The sequence below is a fragment of the Notamacropus eugenii genome, chromosome 5, assembly GCF_028372415.1.
Source record: "Notamacropus eugenii isolate mMacEug1 chromosome 5, mMacEug1.pri_v2, whole genome shotgun sequence".
In the NCBI taxonomy this organism is placed as follows: Eukaryota; Metazoa; Chordata; class Mammalia; order Diprotodontia; family Macropodidae; genus Notamacropus; species Notamacropus eugenii.
This window is the reverse complement of record NC_092876.1, coordinates 132974959-132997304: the sequence shown is the minus strand read 5'-3', so window position 1 is coordinate 132997304 and position 22346 is coordinate 132974959. Positions and strand designations below refer to the sequence as shown.

At 45.1% G+C, this 22346-nt stretch overlaps 1 protein-coding gene across 3 annotated transcripts in view; it reads left to right on the top strand.

Moving 5' to 3' along the window:
* Positions 1-7739: 7739 nt before the first annotated feature.
* The window catches only part of ATG16L2 (autophagy related 16 like 2), a 36189-nt gene continuing 21582 nt past the window's right edge, over positions 7740-22346 (top strand). For 2 of the 3 annotated variants that reach the window (XM_072610942.1, XM_072610941.1), the window contains exon 1: positions 15516-15821. In XM_072610942.1, the coding sequence (XP_072467043.1) occupies positions 15635-15821 (187 nt within the window). In that variant the 5' untranslated portion in view covers positions 15516-15634. Of the gene's footprint in view, positions 7872-15515; positions 15822-22346 lie in introns of those variants that run through there. The other variant, XM_072610943.1, reaches the window with a different exon arrangement.

Here is a 22346-nt window from a genome sequence, read left to right as displayed (position 1 = left end):
CCTAGACAACCCAATAACCCGAGAAGGCATTGGCCATTGGATGAAAGCAGGGAGAACTTCTACTGATTGGCTGAGACGAACTGTCATGTCCCTTGTGGCCTGTATAAAAAAGCTGTTCCCACAGTGAGTTAAAAGGGCTCTTCAGAGCCTCCTGGAGAGTATAGAAAGATAAGCAAGGGGCTTTTACTCATCAGCAATGGCATCTTGCAATAGTACCTCAAGGCCACAGGAATATACACTAGCCTCTAACCTGAGAAAGAATTTCACAAAGTTGCTTCCTAAACCCCAACCTTCTGCAAGGAGTTAGAACAGAAAGCTTGGCACTTGGCATGAGCTAAAGGCCTCTGAGAGGCCCAGACTAGGGAGATATCCCAACAGTTTAGGGTCAGGCTTCTGGCTCTGGGGGAGAGACTGCCTTGCCCCAGTGAACAATTTCAGCCACTCCAGGAGCTGGAAGCAGCTGAGACTCCAGCCAGCTGATGGATCAGTGTGCCCCAGAAAGGGTAGGCCCCTGGAATGGTGATCACAAGAGCAGCCCACTTGGTTCTGGTACAGTTACTTATTAGAAGAACAAAGTCACCAAAGATTTCAGCTGAGCTAGGGGCTGGAAGCAGTGAAGAATACAGCCAAGGAATCTCCACCATGAACCAGTAGGGCAGCATCTGAAGGAGACTTGGATACCAAGGTCATAGGAAAGAATGCAAGATAAGGGATCCTGGGGGGGCTCCTCACATGTGTAGGTCACACAAGTTCCCTATTTATATGTCTACTCATGATCTCTGAGTCCCTGGTCTCCCTACTGAAACTGGGTATGTTTGTAAGAGAGGGTGCTTCAGCTTGTGGGGAGAAAGAATGCTCTAATCTAAGTTCTCTTACTGCTGCTATACCAGAAAACGCTTTTGCTCTAAGCTAATTATACCTTCTTGCTAACCACTGAAAGGTGAGCTAGAACTTTAAGAGTGTATCTGGACCCACAGAGTACCTTGATCCTGTCAAGAATATAATTTTAAAATGACAAGTCCCAAAGACTCTTGATGCAAAATGCCATCCACATCCAGAGAAAGAATTGTGGAATCAGAATGCAGTATGAAGCAGATTATTTTCTCTTGTGTTATGTTATGTTTTGTTTTGGTTTTTCTCATGGTTTCTCCCATTTGTTTTAATTCTTCTATGCAACATGACTAATGTGAAAATGTGCTTAATAAGAATGTATGTATGGAACCCATATAAGATTACATGCCATCTTGGGGAGGGAGGGGGAGATAATTTAATACTTATGGAAGTGATTGTTGGAAAACGAAAACAAATAGATTAATTTAAAAAAATAAAATGACAGGTCCTGGCTTTCAAAGAGCTCACAGGCTTCTTAGACTGCAGGCATCTTCTGAAGGCTTGAGTAAGGAGACTCATCTTACAAGTGCAAGTGGGCACTGGGTTCTACAGCCAAAAAATAATCAGTAAGAAATGAAGTAAGAGGAGGCATGTTTGAAAGGCAGGACGTGCCCACTGCCACTAGTCAGTCACAGCATTGGGAAATGAGTGAAAGGTGCAAGAGAGGCAGGCAGAGGGTTAAGAATCAGCTTCAATCCTCGTGCAGGGCAGGAGAAGCCAGGTCAGCTGGCCAGGGGATGTTAGCCACAGAGGTGAGCAGGAACAGAAAGGAATGGAAAAAGAAGAGAAGAAAAGGAATAGATTCCAGCTCCAAATCCTAGGATTCTTTCTGGTGGCTGCCTTAAGATCTGGACTCACCTGTTTATTAAGTACCCACTAATTATAAGACCATGTGTCAGGGATATAAAGATGGAAAAAAAGGATAGTTCTTGGTTTTCACAGAGTTGAAAATCTACTCAGGACAATATGATATGTACACAAATAAATATGATGCATGGGAGTTATATAAGAGAAAGGCAGAGGCCTGACCTGGGAGTCAGGAAGATCTGGCTTTGAGCTCTTCCTCTAATGCAAACTGGCAGAAACTTGGATAAAGCTTGACCTCTCAGCTCCACAAACAAATCTCTAATGGTGGAAATTAGAGAGAAGTTATTGATGCATTAGAGAGAAGGATCTCCTCACTGATGTTAGATCCCCAGTGAAAACACAGGCCCAGAGCAAAACCAAAAGAGGGGAGAGTTCAGTGTGGTACTGCACTTCAGAGAGAGATGGAAAAATATTAACAATGCAGATTAAACTCCCAGTTTCTACCATCTAATACCTCTAAGGGATATTATTATAAGGGCACAGAAGCAAAATTAAAATCCAGGAAAATGTAAGGTAGTTTGAGAAATCTTATTCAACTGGGAGGCTTATGGTGGAGGAGGTACCAGTGTTGAGTTATAAGGGAAGAAAGGGGTTCCCAGTTCTAAATCCTCTGACTCATTATCAAAAGTTGTAAGGTTCTTTCCTTGAATCCAGGTGGAACTAAGGAATTTGATGAGTCCTCTTGGCATGGGTTTTTCTAGGCCCTAAACACAGGAAGCAGTTACCAGGAGATTCTAGGAAAATCACAACCTCTAGACCATTTTGTTTATGGTAAAGTTAGATTAAATGATCTTAGGGTCCTTTACAACTTTACATCCTATTTTCCTCTAAAGGGCTGGGAGTTACTAATGGGAGCAGATGTCAGAGATATCCCTGTACTTGGTGGGATGAGGGCATGGGGATCTTAGGGGAGGGAACACAGACTCTTCTTTCTTTCCTGGTGCTTATCACTCTGAGGTTATCTTAACCTATAGAGGACCAGGCCCAGCCTGGGCAGGGGCTCATGAATAAGGCATGATCTCCTGTCTAGCTGTTTCCATGACCTAAACTCCCTCTAGCCTTTCTCCCACTGAGCCTGGGGTAGGGAAGAGGGAAAGCTGGGAAGTCAGCACAGCCTCTCTCAGTTGCTGGGTCTAAGGACCTCTCAGGCCTTGGCAGGGGTGAATGCTCAGGTCATCTGGGGCATCCACAGGGAGCTGCTTAACTCCATCTGCAGCAGCATGAATTCAGCATCCACTCTCCATGTCCTTAGTACTCCTATGTTTGTGGAGCAATTGGGGCTGCCTCCTGACCCCTCCCCTGGCCAGGATGCTGAGGCATTATGAGCATGGCCAGTGTGGTATGGTTAAGTAGAAAGACATGGAGTCAGAAGAGAGCTGCTTCTGATTCTGGCTGTGTAACCCTTAGCAAGTCACTGAATCTGGGGTGTGTGTGTGTGTGTGTGTGTGTGTGTGTGTGTGTGTGTGTGTGTGTGTGTGTGTGTGTGTGTGTGTGTGTGTGTCTGTGTCTGTGTCTGTGTGTCTGTGTGTGTCTGTGTGTGTGTGTCTGTGTGTGTGTGTGTGTCTGTGTGTCTGTGTGTGTGTCTGTGTGTGTCTGTGTCTGTGTGTCTGTGTGTGTCTGTGTGTGTGTGTGTGTGTGTGTGTGTGTGTGTGTGTGTGTCCTCTCTTCATGATCAGTCCAGTAAAATCTAGGGATCCCTTCTGAGAAGAATGTTTTAAAATGTACAAGGTACATAGGATTATAAAGGAAACCAATAATGTTAAAATACAGTTATCAAAATTTTTTTAAAGTCACAGACCTCATGTTAAGAACCCTTGGACTGCCTAGGTTCCCTTTTAGATCTAACATTCCCTGATTCTATGAATCTAGTGACTGGGATAATTTTCCAGTTGTTCAGCTTGGATGGGCTGCACCAAATCATTCATCCTCTCGCCCTCTCTCTGAGTCCCCTGGTAACCAAAGGCATGTCTGTGTGTCAGCTTAGGACTCATGCTGAGACCACAGTCTGGGCTCGAGGCTTAGAGATGAGTTTATTAGTTTCCCCTTACTCCTAGTTCTATCCTTGCCCTGTCTGGCTATGCTCCTGGCCTCTCCTTCTTGGATCACCATTGACGACCCCTTTGGCTTGCCCCTAAACACTTTAATCAGTATCTCTCAGGTCTCCATAGCTCTTAAGGGGAGGAAGGTCCCTCCCTCAGCATCTTCTAAATTTAGTTATGGGGTGGGTGACTCATGCTTGAATCTGGCTGTGGGCCCCACCTCCAGGGAGCTTCTCTCTTGGTATTTTTATCCTCTGCCGCCTCTTACTGTAGCCTCAAGCTGATTAATTAAGCCCAGGAGTTCCATACACTGTCCAGTAGTGGCTCTGCTCACTGAGTCATTAACAAAGGTACCTACAGTTTACTCCTATCCTACCCAAATTCTTCACTATCACCCTTCCTCCCTAAGCACAGACCATTTTTCAGTTCTGCAAGGATAGATCTAGGCTGAGGATGGATGTCCATTTACCGATAAGCCTTTTTAAAAGTGCCTACTATGTGTCAGGTGCTGTGTTAAGCACTAGGGATCAAAAAGGAGGCGAAAGACAGGGCCTGGCCCTAAGGAGTTCACATTCTAATAGGAGAGGCAACAAATATTTGTACATAACACAAATATGTACAATATTTGTACATAATACAAGCAAATATGTACAAATAAGCTATATAAAAGATAAACAGAAAATAATTAGCAGAGAAGACACTAGAATTAAGAAGGGTTGGGAAAGGTTTCCTGCAGATGATGTGATTTTGGGGACTGAAAAGAAACCAGAAGAAGAGGATGAGAGGGGAGGGCATTCCAAGCATGGTGGATATACCCAGAGAAAATGCCTGAAGTCAATAAGGCATCAGACTGGATAGGTGGTGGGGGTGGGGGAAGGTAGGGTAAGAAGGGCTTTGAACACTAAATAGAAAGTTTTATTTGATCCTGGAGGTGAAGGGGAGCCACTGGAGTTTACTGAATAGAAGAGTGGAGTGACCTGTCACATGGTTAGACTTACCCTTCAGGAAAATCACTTTGGTGGATGAATGAAGGCTGGAGAATGGTAGGCAGGCAGACCCACCAGCAGCTATTGTAATAATTGAGGGTGGTGGCAGTGGAAGTGGTAGTGTCAGAGGAGAGAAGGAGGCAGTTTGGAGAGATGTTGCAAATGTGGGATTGTGACAGGCCTTGGCCTGTGGGGGGATAGATGTGGGGAAGATAGCTGAGAATCATCAGCAAGAAAATGACAACTAAATTCAGGGGAGCTGATGAGATCACCCAGGGAAGTAGCATAAAGAGATGAAGGCCCAGGACAGAACCCTGAGGGCCACTTGTGGTGAGAAGAGAGGATCCATAAAGGAGATGGAGAATGGGGGATCAGATAGTGGGTGGAGAACCAAGAGAGAATGGGGGCCCCAAAACCTAGAGAGAAGAAAATGATCACCAAAGACTGCAAAGAGGTCAAGGAGAATGAGGACTGAGAAAAGGCCATTGGATTTGGCAACTAAGAGATCACTGGGAACTTTGAAGAAGTGATTTTGGTGGAGAGTTAAGAGTATGAGGAGAGAAGTGGAATGATTAACAGCCAGGTTCAAGCCTTGCCGGACACATACAGGGCTTAAGATCCCTCTTGCTGAGCCTGTTTCTTCTTCTATAAGATGAAGTTAAGACTTCTATCTACCTCACGGATTGTGGTGGAGTTAAGTTGCTTTATCTACTCACTAAGACAGTAAGTTGTAGAACAACAGAGACAGGGGAAGTTTCCTCATCAAGAGTTCCCTATGCCAAAGGAATTACTGGTCAAGCCAACCACAACAACACAACAAGTTCAGAACTAGTTTCTGTCCTTAAGGAGTTTTATATTCCAGTGAGGGGAAACTCAGGTGGGATAAGTGAATACAGTCATTTCAGATGAGATGGGAGAGGCCACTAGCCCCAGGGGGATCAGAGAAGGCTTCTTGGGCCTAGGTTCTAGAGTCCAGTCTGGAAGGAAGCCAAGGATTCTAAGAGGCAGAAGTAGGGGGTGAGGGGAGTGAGGGCATACTCCAGAAGGAACCAGAGATGGTGGAAGGTAGGCCAATTTGGCTGAATTCACAGTGCCTGAAGGACAGTAATGTGAAATGAGCATTGAAAGGGAGGCTTGATGCCAGTTTCAACCAAAAAAACCAAACCAAAACAAAACATTGAACAAGGAATGCCAAAACAGCATTTTCCATTTTATTCTCTTGGCCAGAGAGAGTCACTGAAGTTTCTCAAGCAAGGGAGGAACATGGTCAGATCCCAGTTTTAGGAAAATGATTTATCTTCCATTTGGAAGACAGATTGGAAAAGGGAACCCCCTAAATACCCCAAGTGCTCCCTCACATTCCTGCATGGTTCCCTATCTCTGGAATACCCTGCCCTCCATCCTTCTGTGACTGCTGTTAAAGCCCAACTCCAGGAACCCCAATTCACCAAATCGTCACCATCCTCAAAATGACAAACTTTCTCTTCAGTCACTTCGTCACTCGACCACGAAGTTAGATGTGTGAGAAATCACACAGGATAAGCTGTAGAACGGCTGCCACCAGCCACGTTAGACCAGATAAATCAAGGGGCCAGGCATACATCTCCATCCAGCACTGGGGCCCAGGCTTAAGGGCTTAACTGTGCTGACGGAGAAAGGACAGTCCATGCGCTCCACAGAGTAAGAAGAGAGCCCGGGGAGGGAAGCGTCTGGCACACTGGGCGATCACCTCGTGCCATGCTTACAGGGAGACGGACATGAGTCCTCCAGGATATGCGGATGGGCTACAGTACAGATCCGCAGGGAATACCCGCATCTGGGATCCTCGGTCCTCTACCAGGCTGGGAGCGCCCTCAAAGTGGGATCCTGTCTTTTCTGAATTACGTCCCGATGGTCTGAGGATTTATTTATCGTCCCAGTCCCAGGGCGGCTCCTGGACACCTTGATCAGACTGTCTCCCGCTTGGGTTAGACTTGGAGGTTTGCTGAGGGCAGAGTACCAGGCCCGGGGTTTCCCTAGGACACCTTCCCGAACACTTCAGTCCTGGCCGGTAGAGAAGCCTGCGAAGGGACCCTGCAGCAGCCCCCCTAAGGGGCAGAGGGGGACGTGACCCCGCGTCCTCTGACCACAGGCCCCTTGCCTCGCACCCCACGGGGAAGCACAGGGCTCGGTCTCCAAAATTCCAAGCCGGGCTGTGCTGTGCGACCTCGGGCAGGTGAGCTCCCGTCTCTGTGCCAGTTACTTTATCTTTAAGTCACGGAAAACAAACTCGCAGTGATCCGAGCAGAGAAAGGACGCGGTGGGCTGGCTAGGAAGGTGTCAAGTGCAAGGAGTTACAATGCTCTAAGAAGATAATCGCCATTAATAAAGGACGCTTACTCCTGCGCATGCCTTGTTGTCAGGGTTTCCTGACCGAGACTCGGCTGAGCCTGCTCTGGACCATCGCTACTGCTACCTCGGCAACCCTGGAATCACTGCGCCTGCGCCTTCCGCTGGCCACCTTGAATCACATTGCGCCTGCGCCCCCTGCCGGCCACCTTGAATCACACTGCGCCTGCGCCCCCTGCCGGCCACCTTGAATCACACTGCGCCTGCGCCTCCTGCTGGCCACTTCGAATCAATGCTGGTGTGAATAAGATCATTGCGAGTAACTGCGGTTGCGCGTCTGTCTCCTGGCCTTCACCCCGAGATGGTTCTGTGTCCCTCCACAGGTGCTGGAGCCACGGCATCGTGACTTCTTTTATTGTATCCGCTGCCAACTACTTTCTGGGGGCCTACGGCGCCCTCCTCCTCACGCTCCAGTTTCTATGGCCTTCTGGGAGTTGTAGTCCACTGCCTCGTCTCCGCAATCCGAGAGGGGGACAGCAACTACAATTCCCGAAAGGGAATTGCGCCAATATGGCTGTCTTCCCTGAGTTCCCTTGGCCTTCTGGGAATTCGAGTCCGATGCCTCTAGTTCTGCTGGTAGAGAAAGAGTAAGACTGAACGCAGAAGCATTATTTCTGTCCTACTGGTACCAGAGTCTTTGTCGTCTAGGGAACTCCATACTCGCAACTGCCCATGCTGATTGATGCGCGCTTATACAACTGTGAGTACGATCTTAAATCAGTTATAAGGCTGTTAAGGAGTCTGGATGAGAGGTCACGGCAGCCTGACCTAGGTGGGGGCTGTGGGAATACGGGAGTGGGGAGGACACACACAGATATATCGGATGTTCTCAAGGCAGCAATGACTGGATCCAGCACGTGTGGCTGTGTGGGGTGGGCGAGAGTGACGCAAAGGTTGACGGAGAATGTTCAGAAGAAGGGGAGGTGTGGGGAAAGACAGTGGGCTCTTTTTTAGAATTTGTGTTGAATTTGAGATGCCCATGGAATGGACGGTGCCAGATGTCCAAAAGGCAGTTGGTGATGTGAGACTGGCGCTCAGACATATACTAGCTGTGTGACCCTGGGCAAGTCACTTAATCCTCTTTGCCTCAGTTTCTTCATCTGTAAAATGAGCTGGAGAAGGGAATGGCAAACTGTTCCAGTATCTTTGCCAAGAAAACCCCAAATGAGGTCATGAAGAGTAGGACGTGACTGAACAACCACAAAACAACAAATGTGAGAATGGAGGTAAAGAGAAAGGTTAGGAATGGATAAATAGATTTGAGAACCATCGGCATAAAGATAACTGAACCCATGGAAGCTGAGGAGATCACCAAGCAAGATAGTCTAGAGGGAGAAAAGAAGAGGGCCTAGGGTTGCAGACTCCTAGGGTTGGTGGGCGTGACTCAGAGAAAGATCCAGCAAACAAAATCGAGATGGAGCAGTCAGACCGGTAGGAGGACAGAGTAAGAGAGGAGGACTGGCAGTATCAAAATCTGCAGAGAGGTCAAGAAGGAGGAGGGCTGAGGAAAAGTCACTGGATTTGGCAATAAAGAGATCACTGGTAACTTTGGAGAGAGCAGGTTCAGTGGAATGATGAGGTTAGAAGCCAGAAAGCAGGATTAAGAAGAAAGTGAGAGGAAAAGAAGTGGAGGCAGAGATTGAGGATGACCTTTTCAAGGAGTGTAGTCATGAAAAGGCAGAGACATCTGGAATTAAAACTAGTAGGGATGGACAGATCAAATGAGAGGGTTTTTTTTTTTCTTTGAGAATGAGGGAGAAATGAGTAGCATGGAAGTAGCCACTAGATAGGGAACTATCAAAGATAGGTTAAGATTGTGGGAATGACATGGGAGAAGGTGGGATGGAATGGCATCACTTGTGCATGTAGAAGAGTTGGCCTGGGGAAGGAGAAGGGTCACCTCTGTGTGAGACAAGGAAAGACAGGTAACTGATGTGACCTGAGGAGAAAGGGAAAAGAGGAGTTCTTGGGAAACACCCTCAATTGTTTTGGTGAGGTTAGAGACAAAGTCCTCAGCTGATCTGAACTCCCTGTTAACTTCCGGGACTAAATACAAAATCTTGTGTTTGGCTTTTAGTGCCCTTTACAGCTTAGGTCCAGGGGTGGGGAACCTGCAGCCTTAAGGCCACATGTGGCCTTCTAGGTCCTGAATTCACTCCAAAGGCCACACTTAAGGACCTAGAAGGCCACATGTGCTCTTAAGGCTACAGGTTCCTCACCCTAGCTTAGCCTCTTCCTACCTTTCCAGTCATCTTAGTTCCTTCTCCATACTCCATGATCCAGTGACATTGGGGCAGAGGTATCATGGGTAGTTTGAGAAATGATGGAAAGATTGGGAAATAGCTGTTGCAATGACAGGCATAATAAATAGATTAGGGAGGTATAGAAGGATTGCCTTCTATATAAAGGCGGATCCAACTGAGATTATTTTTTTTGCTTTCTATGCACATTTTTATTTAGTATTTTATTTTCTCCCAGTTACATGTAAAAACATTCATTTTTAAAACTTTGAATTCTTTCCATTCTCAACCCCTTCCCCCAACTGAGAAGGCAAGCAATTCAGTATAGGTTATACATGTGTGGTCATGCAAAACATATCCATAATAGTCATGTTGTGAAAGAAAACAGACAAAAAAAAAAGAAAGTAAAAAACGTATGCTTCAGTCTGTATTCAGATACCATTAGTTCTTTCTCTGGAAATGTTTCGTCCTAAAACCTTCAGAGCTGTCTTAGATCATTGTATTGCAGAGAATGGCTAAGTCATTCACAGCTGATCATCTTACAGTATTGCTGTTACTTTGTACACAGTATATTTCTCTTTACATCAGTCCATGCAAGTCTTTTCAGGTTTTTCTGAGAGCATCCTGCTCATCATTTCTTATATTATAATAGTATTCCATCATTATCACATACCACAACTTGTTCAGCCATTCCCCAGTTGAGATTATTTAATTAAAATTTGTTGTGAACCAAGTCAGTAATGTTTCAAATCTGGCATCAGATGCTTACTAGCCATGTGGCCCAAGGCAAGTCACTTAATCTCTGCCTCAGTTTCCTCAGATGAAAATAGTATAATAATAGCACCCATCTGCCATGATTGTTGTGAGGATCAAATCAGATATTTGTAAAGCATTTACCATATTGGCACATACTGGCTCTTAATGAATGCTCACTCCTTTCTTTCTTCTTTCTTTCCTCCCTCCCTCCCTCCCTTCCTTCCTTCCTTTCTTCCACAGTGGGAAGACAGGGTCAAGCTACTCTTCCAGAAGGCCTGTTTTTCAAGAACACTAAACATTCCTGCAGAAAGCTAAGGATAAAGAACTTGCAACAATCCATAAATCCGGGGTTCAGAGAATCCCACCAATTGGCCACTTCTATGTAACTGTCTTCCCTCAGATCAGGTTATGCCATTGCTTCTCCATGGCTTCATCTGGGAATTTATGGCTCATGAAATCAAGATCCATGAACTCTTGCTAGTCCCCAACTATTTCAATAGCTTGCCATGATCAAGAGGCTGTCTTCACAGAGGCTGAGTATGGACAGTTGGTTCCTGGCAGGAGAGAGTGTAGCTGTTGTGTTTGTACTTCAATGTCTTTTCCCTTCTCGCCTCCCACTCCTACCCTACCTCTGGGACTGAAGTCTGCCTTTAGATTTTTGGTTTCAATTCTTTGGACCTCTTCTGAAAAGGGGAAGACTTCAATGAGGGCTCCTTTTAATAGGCCTATCACAAAGGCCTCAGACCTGCATCAACCTAAGTCCCTTGATATATTCCTCAAACACTTGAAAATTAAGGAGATTTTCTCAGTCCTCTCAACTTGAGGTGCCATTGGGCATGTCCACACCCTCCTAAAGTCCCAAACAAAGTCTACGTCCCTCTGAGACTTTTGTGAACCACCCTGTCTCTTTTAACCCTTCTTGTTTGTCATGTCTTAAGAGCTCAGTGGGATCAAGATTGTCCCCAATTAGTCCTGCACATTTCTTGATTGTGCAGGGTTGTCTGTGTGTTTTCTGCCCCATTAGTGTGACCTCCTTCAGAGCAGGAACTCTTTTTTTCTTTTGTAGCCCCATCAATTAGCACAATGCCTGCCACTTGTGGTTGCTTCGTAAATGCTCGTTGACTTGCCTTCCTTGCATTCATATGCCCTGATCTGTTCAGCCATCCTTCAACTTTGTTTCTGATAGTTTTTAAAAAGTAACACAGATAGTTTGGCTATCATTTTGATATATTTTCATACTTTATATTTGTCATTGAATATTCCTGGGATATATGACCAGTACTTGGATTATTGAGCCAGAGTGTTTGAGTAATTTAGTGATTATCTTGTAAAATTCCAAATTGTTTTTTCTTTTTTCTTTTTTTCTTTTTCTTTTTCTTTTTTTTTCAAATTGTTTTTTCAAAAAGGCTCAGCTCTATCACAGCAGGTCTGTTTTCCTACAACCCCTCCAGCACTGACATTTCAGTCCTTTGTGATCTTTGCCAATCTGATGTATGTGAGTCATTTTAATTAGAATTTCTCTTATCATTATTATCTCTATGATCATATTCTTTTATTATTTGTAGCCTTTTTCATTTAGTTGTTGATAGCCTGTGTGATTCTTATTTTGAAAATGGTTCATACTGTATGATCACTTATCCACTGGGGGAATGATTGTTGGTCTCATATACTGTATCCCATATAGCTTCAAAGACAGATTTTTTTTTTATTAGAAATAATTGATGGAAAATTTTTCTCACCCTCTTTCCCACTCTTCCATCATCATGGTCCCACAAGGCTTAAGAGTCAGTTTATATTTTTCTTTGTCTCATGTCTTTGGCCATGGGTTGCCAGCCTTGTCCAGAAAAAATCCAGCCTTCTGGTAATGGCCTCTTTGTACTGAGCTAGACTGGGCCTCAGAAAGCACACAAAACATGTTGTCATGACCATATCCCCAGACTTTCCATCATGGTGGAATCTCCCAGAACAAACAATACTATAGTTCTTCCATTTTACAGATGATGAAACTGAGGCTCATAGAAACTATGACAAATTATTCTCTGGTTGACAAATGGTCAAAGTATATGAACAGGCAGTTTTCAAATGAAGAAATTAAAGTTATCTATAATCATGAAAAAATGCTTGAAATCACTATTGATTAGAGAAATACAAATTAAAACAACTCTGAGGTACTACCTCACACCTATCCAATTGCCTAATATGACAATATAAAGGAAATGATAAATGTTGGAGATGTGGGAAAATTGGAACACTAATGCATTGTTGATGGAGTTGTGAATTGATTTACCCATTCTGGAGGGCAATTTGGAACTAAGCCCAAAGGGTTATGAAACTGCATACCTTTGATCCAGCTACTAGATCTGTATTCCAAAGAGATCATAAAAAACAGAAAAGGATCCACATGTGCAAAAATATTTATAGCAGCTCTTTTTGTGGTGGCCAAGAATTGGAAATTGAGGGGATGCCCATCTATTGGGGAATGGGTGAACAAGTTGTGGTATATGAATATAATGGAATACTACTATGCTATAAGAAATGATGAGCAGGGCAACTTCAGAAAAACCTGGAAAGACTTATATGAACTGATGCTGAGTGAAGTAAGCAAAACCAGGAGAACATTGTACACAATAACAGCAATATTGTGCCATGACCAACTTTAATAGACTTAGCTCTTCTCAGCACTGCAATGATCTAAGACAATTCCAAAAGATTCATGATGGAAAATGCTCTCCATATCCAGAGAAAGAACTATGGAGTCTGAATGCAGATTATGTTCTCTTTTTTCTTCTTATTTCTCAAGGTTTTTCCCTTTTCTTATTCTTCTTTCAGAACATGACTAATGTGGAAATCTGTTTAATATGATTGTATATGTATAGCCTATATCACGTTGCTTGCCATGTTGGGGAGGGAGGAGGGAAGGGAGGGAGAAAAAAAATTTGGAACTCAAAGTCTTATAAAAGTGAATGTTGAACACTATCTTTACATATAGTTGGAAAAAATAAAATACTATTAAGGTGGAGGCGGGAAGAAATTAAATGACTTGCCCATGGTCACCCTGCTAATTAGTGTCAGAGGCAGGATTCAAATGTTTGTCTCCCTGACTCTTAAGTCCAGCTCTCCATAACTCCATCCACTATGCCCCACTGCCTTTCTTGAAATAATGCTTGTGAGAGCCCTGTGTAAACATGTGCAGTAATTAATTCATTCAGAAAAATAAGAACAATGCAACAGTGGCCATCCTATGGGGCATGTATGGGGTAGGCCTGGAATTCTGGCTCCTTCTAGTAATGCATGTTCTGTCTGGGGCCAGGTATAAGTGCTCTGAACTGAAGGACTTGGCACTTTGAGATGAGAAAAGCCAGGCCTAGGTGGTTCCTTGGTAGCAAGTGGCATCAAAGAGGCTTGGCCACTGAAAGAAGAAGAGCTACCCATTCAATAGACTTTAAAGGACCACCCTGTATATATGCTTCTCCCTCCTTCAGGTCTTCAGAACTTGTGGCAAACAACCAACTCTTTCTTTCTCTTAGGGATTTCCCATGAAAGGTGGAGTAGGGGCACTCCAGCAGAAATAGCACATTGCTCACCTAGGGAACACCGTGCTAGCTTAAGTGAGCCAGAGATTGAATTTCAGAGCCCTCACTTTTCTTCTGTGTTTCTTTCCATGAGCATAGGTGACTGAACAGAGATCCAGATATGGGTGTCTGAAGTCTCAGCAGCAACATTGTGAATTAGAGCAGTTGGAGGCTCTTGGGTTCCTTGGGCAGCACCATCTGAACTATGAGAGGTGGCCCCACAGATACTTCACTGTTTTTTAGGGAAGATGACCACAGATAGGAGGAGGCTCCCAACCCTTAACTTGGCTTTTCAGGAGATATGAACTCTGAGGGAGATAGAGTGGGGCTGTCCTGCTGAAAATGTTTCATGTTTTGGTGTTTTAAGTTTAGGCCTCCAAGGTCGTAAGTTACAGCTGCTGGATGAAGTCATTGTTAATGCATACTTGTGAGTCCTGTGCATTAAGCATTTCTTTAGGGTAGAAGAAATAAATAGCTGTCCAAGACCTGATATACATATATGTGTGTACGTACATACACACACACACACACACACACATAGTATATTGAATACCTTCCTATTCCTCCTTTTTGGGAAGACCTTACACATGGGTCAAATCTCAGTTTTGAGTAGAATCAGGAAGAGCCACAGTTTTGGAAGAGCCTGACCCAGGCTTGCCAGAACTCAGGACTGAACTTCAACTTCTTGTGGCATGTAACTCTTTCTTTTTCTGAAAAGCAGAGGTGGGACCCTCCATCAGAATTGCAGACTGCTGCCAGGTATGGCTCCAGAGGTGGGGTTCCTTTAGTGGATAGGGGAGGTACAGAGCTCCTCACCCTCCAAGCATTCTGAGCTTAGTTATAAGAGCAGCAACCCTCAGCATGTGAAGACAGAATGGGCGGGTGAGGACCCTTTCTTTGTCCCAATAGTCAGGAAGGCAGCTGCTCCTGAGTGCTTAGAGCCTGGTCACACATGGAAGATGCTGAGGTCATCTAGGGCATCCCCAGGCCATTCACTGGTCTCTGAGGACTCCAGAAGAGTGACGCTGATGACTTTGTGCAGCTCAGTCCAATTTAAATCCAGTTGATGAACAAGATGATGTTGGTCCTGTTGGCAAACCAAGGACGAACAAAAAAACAGTATGGCGGTAGGAATGGCCATGGGACGGCGTGGTGGACGTGCCCTGGGCTCGGCTCAAATCCTGCCTCAGACACTTACTAGCCGAAGGACCCCGGGCACTCACTTCGCTTCTGTGGCCTCAGTTTCTTCACCCCTGGAGAATGGGAATAACAGTGGCAGCTGCTTCCCAGGGTTGTAGTGAGGGCTAAATGTAGTGCTGCACACATGTTGGCAGACCGGGGGAGTTGGTGGGTGCTGCGGGCTCTGTCTCTGCTCTCCCTTGGGCAAGTGTGTGACGTCGGCCAAGTCACTAGCTTCTCGGACTGGCAGTCTTCTCACCTGCAGGAGGAGGAGGACCTGGGAACCGCCGAGGCCCCTTCCTGCTCGAAATCGATTGGCCGGTCCACGTCTGCTACGTCCTGCTCTGGGGGCTACGGGGTTAAACGTCGGCGGCACCGCCTCCCGACGCCGAGGGCTGCACCATCTCAAGAGTAGGGGGCGCCCTCTCCCCAGCTACACTTTCCTCCGCACAAGCGGGAAGCCCTGCCCGGGGTGCTTCTCCATTTTGAAGGGAGAAAAGGGAACAGTGATGAGCCTCTGCAGCCGGACTCTCTCTTCTCCCCCGCAGCAGCGGACTCTGGCCCTCGTCCTACACCCTTTCCCCCCTGCCCTTCGCAGGATGGAACATTCCGAGGCTTTCCCCATTCCCGTGGCCCCGCCTCCTCGGTGACGCCACGAGGAGTTCCCCGCGCAGGCCCCGCCCCCGTCTCCTGGGCCTTGGTCTGGTGGAGCTTGTATGCCTGGTGAGCGGGCGGAGGGAGCGAATCTGCATTTTGCACCCAGGGCCGCCATGCCGGGACCCGGCGCTGTCGCCTCAGGCTCGCCACCTTCCTCTTCTTGCCGCTGGAAGCTGCACATCCTTCGCCAGCTGCATCAGCGGGACCGGAGGCAGAAGGCTTTGTTCTTGGATCTGGTAGACGCTTGTGAGTGGCAGCCCTGGGGAGGGGGCGGGGGGCGGGAAGGAGCCGAGAAGGGGCGTCCGAGATGGGGCCGGAAGGTGCCGAGACCAGGGGGTGCCTGGAGGTTGGGATGGAACCGGGAGGACAGGAGGAAAGGCCTGGGATGACACAGATGAGCATGACCCAGGAGGCGATGCCACTGGAGAGGAAGGCTGTGCCCATTGTGGAATTCCCATCCTAAAGAAGGCAAGACTTAGGAGCAGGGCGAAGAAGGACCTCCCACCCCTAACTACTCACGTTGGGATCCTAGGAGGGGCAGTCTTGTATTCCTGGGGAATTCACGCGGGACAAAAGGTGCTTTTTAGAAGAGGTGGAGGCCAGAGGAGCGGTTTTACACAACAAAGAGGGAGTGATCTCAGGGACTATAACCCTGGGGATGAAGCGGGAGGGATTTCAGAACTGAAAAGAGGAAAGGAGCTCTGGTAGGGGAAAAGGGAACACCCTTATGGAAGAGATTTCTGGATCTACAGGGGGAGGTCGAGTGTAAACAGAGAGTTGACCCCAGGGGTAGAGAAACTAGAGAAACTAGTAGACGTGCGTGGGGGAGCCAGGAGAGTTGCTGGGGTGGGATGGCTCTGATGTGGCTTGGGTTAGACTCTGTGGGCAAAGGGAAGAAAACATTGAGGAGGAGGTGACCTCAGGAAAGAATGTTTGACCTGAGGGGACTTGGTTGTCCTGGGTGGTTAGAGAGGAGCAGACTAGACTGGTGAAGGTGACTTTAAGAATGCCAAGCTCTGAAACTGAAATGTGTGAAAAAGCCAGCTTCATCCCCACCTTTTCCCCAAGGAAGTCAGGATAGCCTAGCCCCCTTATTCCCTTTGAGGGTGGAGGAACTGGGAAAAGAAAAATAGATTAGTGCTGGGGACCAAAAGGTATCAGAGTTCTAGTGGTTGGGGGTCCTAGTGCACTTTTTCCCCTTAGGGTTGAAACCCTGGGTTTGAGGACTAAGCCAGCTTGAAAAGAGAACAGTGATCTGTCAAAGCATAGTTCAAGGGTTACCTCCTTCAGGAATATCACTCTTGGTTTTTCCCTTCCTTGGTATCTCCCAGACTTGTCTAAGCCCCAGAATCTCACTTCTGATTAGAGGAGTATCTTGGATTTTTGGCCTTCCATCTGTCACATCCAGAGGTCCTTAAGAGCAAAGGCTGTTTTTTTCTTTTCAGTCTAGATGCTCCCTGAGAATGGGAGCTATGTATAAGTTATCCAACATGTCAAAAGTTGAGGCCAGAGAGGCTGTCACAGGTTCAGATTCTGAACAAGTCAGTGGTTTTTAGACAGAAACCCTGATCTCATCACCCAGCTATCTTAACTACTTCCCAACTGAGCCCTGACCTCCCTAGCTTTCCTGCCTCCCTCCCCCTCCACACCTTAAAAGACAAGCTAAGAGAATGTGGATTTCTTAGTATGGCCCTATCGCTGTAGACACAATTTTTAGTTCATGTCCTGATCCTTTGGCCAGTATATATTAGGTAAATGCTTGTTGGTTGATATAGGCAGAATCATAACTAGGAATAGCACCTGGGACAAAATCTTGCGTGTGTGGGCTGGCAGATCTTGGTCTGGCATCTTTAGTGATTTAGTGGCCTTCTCCCTGGCTGGACCCCAGCATCTTGGTCCCTTGCTCTGGAGGGCCTGGGTGCCTGAATACCTCTTCTCTGTCTATAGATCATGATTAGGGGACCATTTTCTAGCCTATACTTAGCTGGCCCCTGGTTTCCAAGAAGCTAGACGACCCCTCTGCCCAAGAATGACATTCTGACAGGCCTCTGAAGTGTCAACTCCCAAGTCCAGGGCAGTACTCTCTGTCCTTGTCCTTGTGTCTGCAGGATTTCCATTTCAGCACCTGGACAAAGACCTGATTTGCCTCCCCTAGCTGCATGCTGCAGGGTGAGGGAGGGTGGTGGTGGTGAAGACTCCAATCTCTGGTCAGGGCGAATGCTGGGTTTTTTGTTTTGTAATATATCAGTCATCTCCAAAGATTTCATTTAGCCTACTGAACATGTGTCTAATGATGCAGTTTCAGCCCTCCATGTCCTTGAATCCATGGAGATGAATGTCTGAAGTCTGTCCCCTGGCCCTCCTGCTGCAGCACACTCTGCCTCCCCTCCCCCAAAGCCTTAGGAGCATCTCTTCTGAGACCTTAGCTTGGTTCCTTGCACAATGATAAACAAACACATCCTTCCTATTTGAGCTGGGTGAGGTTTTCTGCCCTTTGGTGACCTTGAGGAATCTTCCAGGACCTCTCCCCTGACCTCTAACCAAGGAAAACATTTAAATATGAAAACCAAACAGGTATATGAGGGAGTCACAGGGTCATGGGAGAAAAAGGAATAGGTTTTTGCAGATCAGAGAGAAGAAAGATATTCTCCAGCCTTCACATACGGTTGGGGGCCTGAGGTCCAAGGCTCACATAGTGAGTTTTCAGTGACAGTTCTTTGTAGATCTGCTGACGAAGTCTGGGCATGTCCTGCCATGTGAAGCTGAAGGGCTGAGATGAGGGCAGGTACTTGCAGTACTGCAGTATGAAGGCACCACAGTCACTGTCATTGCTTTGTCTGGCTGCATTCATCTAGGTGTTATCTTGCCCAGCTTCTTGCCTGCTGATGGGCTCTTCTGTTTTCCAGGACTCTGTGGCAGGTCCTGAATTCCCACAACAAGCTAAGAGTTCGGGTATAGTGGGCTCTGTGGTGAGCTCAGATATTCTGAACAGAAAAGGCCAAAGCTGTGGGCACTAAGGTGGCAGCTCCAGGGCTTACAAAAAACTCCTTCCCCAAAATAACTCTCTGAAGTTGTTGATGCAAAGATTATTATCTTTATTTTACAAAAAACTGAGGCTCAGGAAGTTTAATCACTCTTCTGTGGACTGGAGCAGAGACTCAAAAAAGCAGGTCTTTTGACTGCAACGCCTGTACATTTTCTATTATACTACATTGTCTCATAACCCCATTTCCCTGCAGAAAGCTTATGATGAGTTTTGTGTTGACTCCCACCTCCAGGCATGTTCTAATACTCCTCCCCCTAACAGGCCCTACTAAGGCCTCAAAGACACGTAGTGTCTTGTTCTCTATACTTTTCAAGGAGTTAGTTTGCTTCAAAGAGTGGGATAGTGGAAAGAATTCTGGATTTAGAGCAAGAGGCTCAGGATTTCAACCCTATTTCTACTTGAATGACCTTGGGCAAATCATGTTACCTCTCTGGGTCTCAGTTTCCTAATCTGTAAAATGAAGGCATTGGGGTAGACCTCCTCTTAGGTCTTTATGATCTGGGCTGATGAGCCAAGGGGTGTTGAAGGGCAGCAGTGGAGTAGTGAGAAGAGCTGGTCTTTTGAGTCAGAAGAGACCTGGATTGAGGAAGCCCCAGCTTGGACACCTCTGAGCTGTCTGAGCTTCAGTTTCTCTATCTGTCAAGTAGGGATAACAACAGTAATAACATCTACCTCATACAATTGTTGTGAGTCAAATATTTTGTACAGCTTACAATACTTTATTAAAATGGGAGCTCTTATTATTTCTGACACAAGCAACATTATTGTTACTATGTAGAGGGCTTGAGGAAACATTCTCTTACCTTACTTTCTTGGGAACATGAATGAATGAATGAAAAACCCTTTTTTAAGAACTTATTATAACAGTCAGGCACAGAAAGAGACACTTCTGGAAGAACTGTCATGATGGCTACCCGAGGAGAACCCCAAGTGCAGTTCAAACTTGTATTAATTGGTGATGGAGATCCTGGAAGAACTACATTTGTAAAATGTCACTTAATAGGTGAATTTGAGAAGAAGTATGTAGCCACCTTGGGTGTTGAGGTCCATCCTTTTGTGTTCCATACTAACAGAGATCCCACTAAACTCAATGTATGATATACAACTGATCGAGTGAAATTTGGTGGTCTGAGAGGTAGGTATTACATCCAAGCTCAGTGTGGCATTACAGTGTTTGATGAAAGGTCAAGAGTTACAAGAATGTGCCTGGCTGGCAGAGAGATCTGGTATGAGTATGTGAAAATATCCCTCTAGCATTATGTGGCAACAAAGTGGATATGAAGAACAGAAAAGTCAAGGCAAAATCAATTGTCTTCCTTGGGAAACAGACTCCAGCACCATGACATCAGCCAAAAGTAACCACAACTTTGGGGAGCCCTTTCTCTGGCTTGCTTCTGTTTGTTGTTGCTGTATCTGACTCTTCACAACCCTGTTAGTTTTCTAGGCAATGGTTCTGTGAGCATTTTCCACTTGATTTTATAGCTGAGCGGAACATGTGCTTAATCTAGGAAACATGAAAGGCTATGACTAGACTTTGGATTGAATGGGGCAGTTTAAGAATCGATAAATAATTCATATTTTGGACCTGCAGATTTAGCTGTTTTGGACCGCATTTATGTCCCCTCGAGTTTAAAATATAAGACCATCTCAGTTTTCCCATTTCTTTTTCATTTAGATCATGAGAAAGTTGTATTTCAAATATCTAAGCAAGGGAGCTCTTATCCCTTGTTTACAGTAAGCATTTTAAAACCTGTTTTGTTTGGTCTTGGTAGATATCTACCCTATTACTATTTAAATGGTCTTCACATTTTTTTGACCAGTTCCTAAAACATTTCAAATATCATTTGGGTCATACATTTTACAAAGTAAAGATAGGGACTGAACAGGTTAAAATTTTTGTGCTGCAAGCTTGTTTGTAAGTCTGTATAATTTAGGTAGTTAAGCTAACCATTTTCACACTAGCTAAGCAGAGCACCTAAGGTGGCTTGTGGAAGGAGAGGAAGGTTGAACAATAAAATCATCACGTGAGGATTTGACATGTTTCCTGTGCGCAAGCTGTCAATAGAATAGAATTTAATTTATATGAATTGAGTATCAAATGCAACTTTTTAAAAACTATTATGCTTAACTTGGTAATCATTCTTTAAAAAGGTGGCTTGGAATGATTATGGAAGTAAGCTAGACTCTATTAACTTTAATTTTGATAAGCTTTTTAAAAAAATTAACTTATTTGTTTTCAGTTTTCAACAATCACATCTATAAGTTTTTTCAATTAATTTATTTGTTTTCAGTTTTCAACAATCACTTCCATAAGTTTTTTCAATTAATTTGTTTTCAGTTTTCAACAATTACCTCCATAAGTCTTCTTCCCCTCCCTTTCCCCTCCTTTCCCAAGATGGCATGCAATCTTATATGGGTTCTATACATATTCTTATTAAACACGTTTTCATATTAGTTATGTTGCATAGAAGAATTAAAATGAATGGGAGAAGCCATGAAAAAAACCAAAACGAAACATAATACAAGAGAAAATAGTCTGCTTCATTCTGTATTCTGATTCTATAGATCTTTCTCTGGATGTGGATAGCATTTTGCCTCAAGAATCCTTTGAGCATATTTTAGGTCCTTGCATTGTTGTGAAGGGCTAAGTCTATCAGAAACCATCTTCGTACACTGTGTCTGTTAACCGTGTATAATATTCTCCTGGTTCTGCTCGTTTCACTCAGCATCAGTTCATATAAGTCTTTCCAGGTTTTTCTGAAGTCAGACTGCTCTTCATTTCTTATAGCACAGTAGTATTCCATTACATTCATATCCCACAACTTGTTCAGCTGTTCCTCAATTGATAGACATTCCCTCGATTTCCAGTTCTTGGCTAATTTTGATAAGCTTTAAAGCTCCTGTAGGCAAAATGTTCCTGTGGGAAAGGAAATATATCAAGACAAGACTCAGTAATGAGAAAATGGACCATTTTCAGCGATGCCAATCTAAACTGAAACCTTGAAATGAGTACTGTATTTTGGATTCTATAATAAAAGAGAAGCATTTGATTAAAAAAAAAGTATTTAGTATAGACTTTCAGAAGAGCTTTCCTTAGATCATGTCATGACTTTCACTTTCTGTGGAAAGTTATTGTGATGGGGAGGAGGGGATGTCAAGCTAGGGATTCAGGGAAATTGAAGGAGAGATAGTCTTGTCCTTAAGGAGCCCTTCGTCTTCAGGGAAAGATGCCCAAAATCATTGGCATGAGTAGGAGAAAGTCAATACTCTTCCCGAACTGAGCCCTCGAAAAGAAGAGAAGACATGACCAGCAATTAGCTAGGCAAAATGTCAGATGTGGGGATGGGGAGGAGGCAGCCAGAAGGTTTGGAGAATTTGTAGATGAGCAAAGATAGTTGTGCCCAATTAGGAAAAGCTGCCTGGAGAAGGTGGGTGCTATGCATGGTTCTAAGGAAGAGAAGGGGTGCTGGATGGATAAACCTCACTCTGGCTAGGGCTCTTGGCTTTCTACATTCTAGAGGAAACTTAGTGTTGAAAGAGGAAGTATGGGGAATTGAGGCCTCTTCCCTACCCCTCTTCAGGATGCAACCCAGCTGCTAGACTACCCCAGTACCTATAATACTTAGGGGTTTCCAGTTCCTTATTGGAAAAGGAAATAATAGTGGACCTATTTGTCCTCTTCTGAATCTTCCTAGGTCTTGGGGTGGGAGGACCAGATTCATATT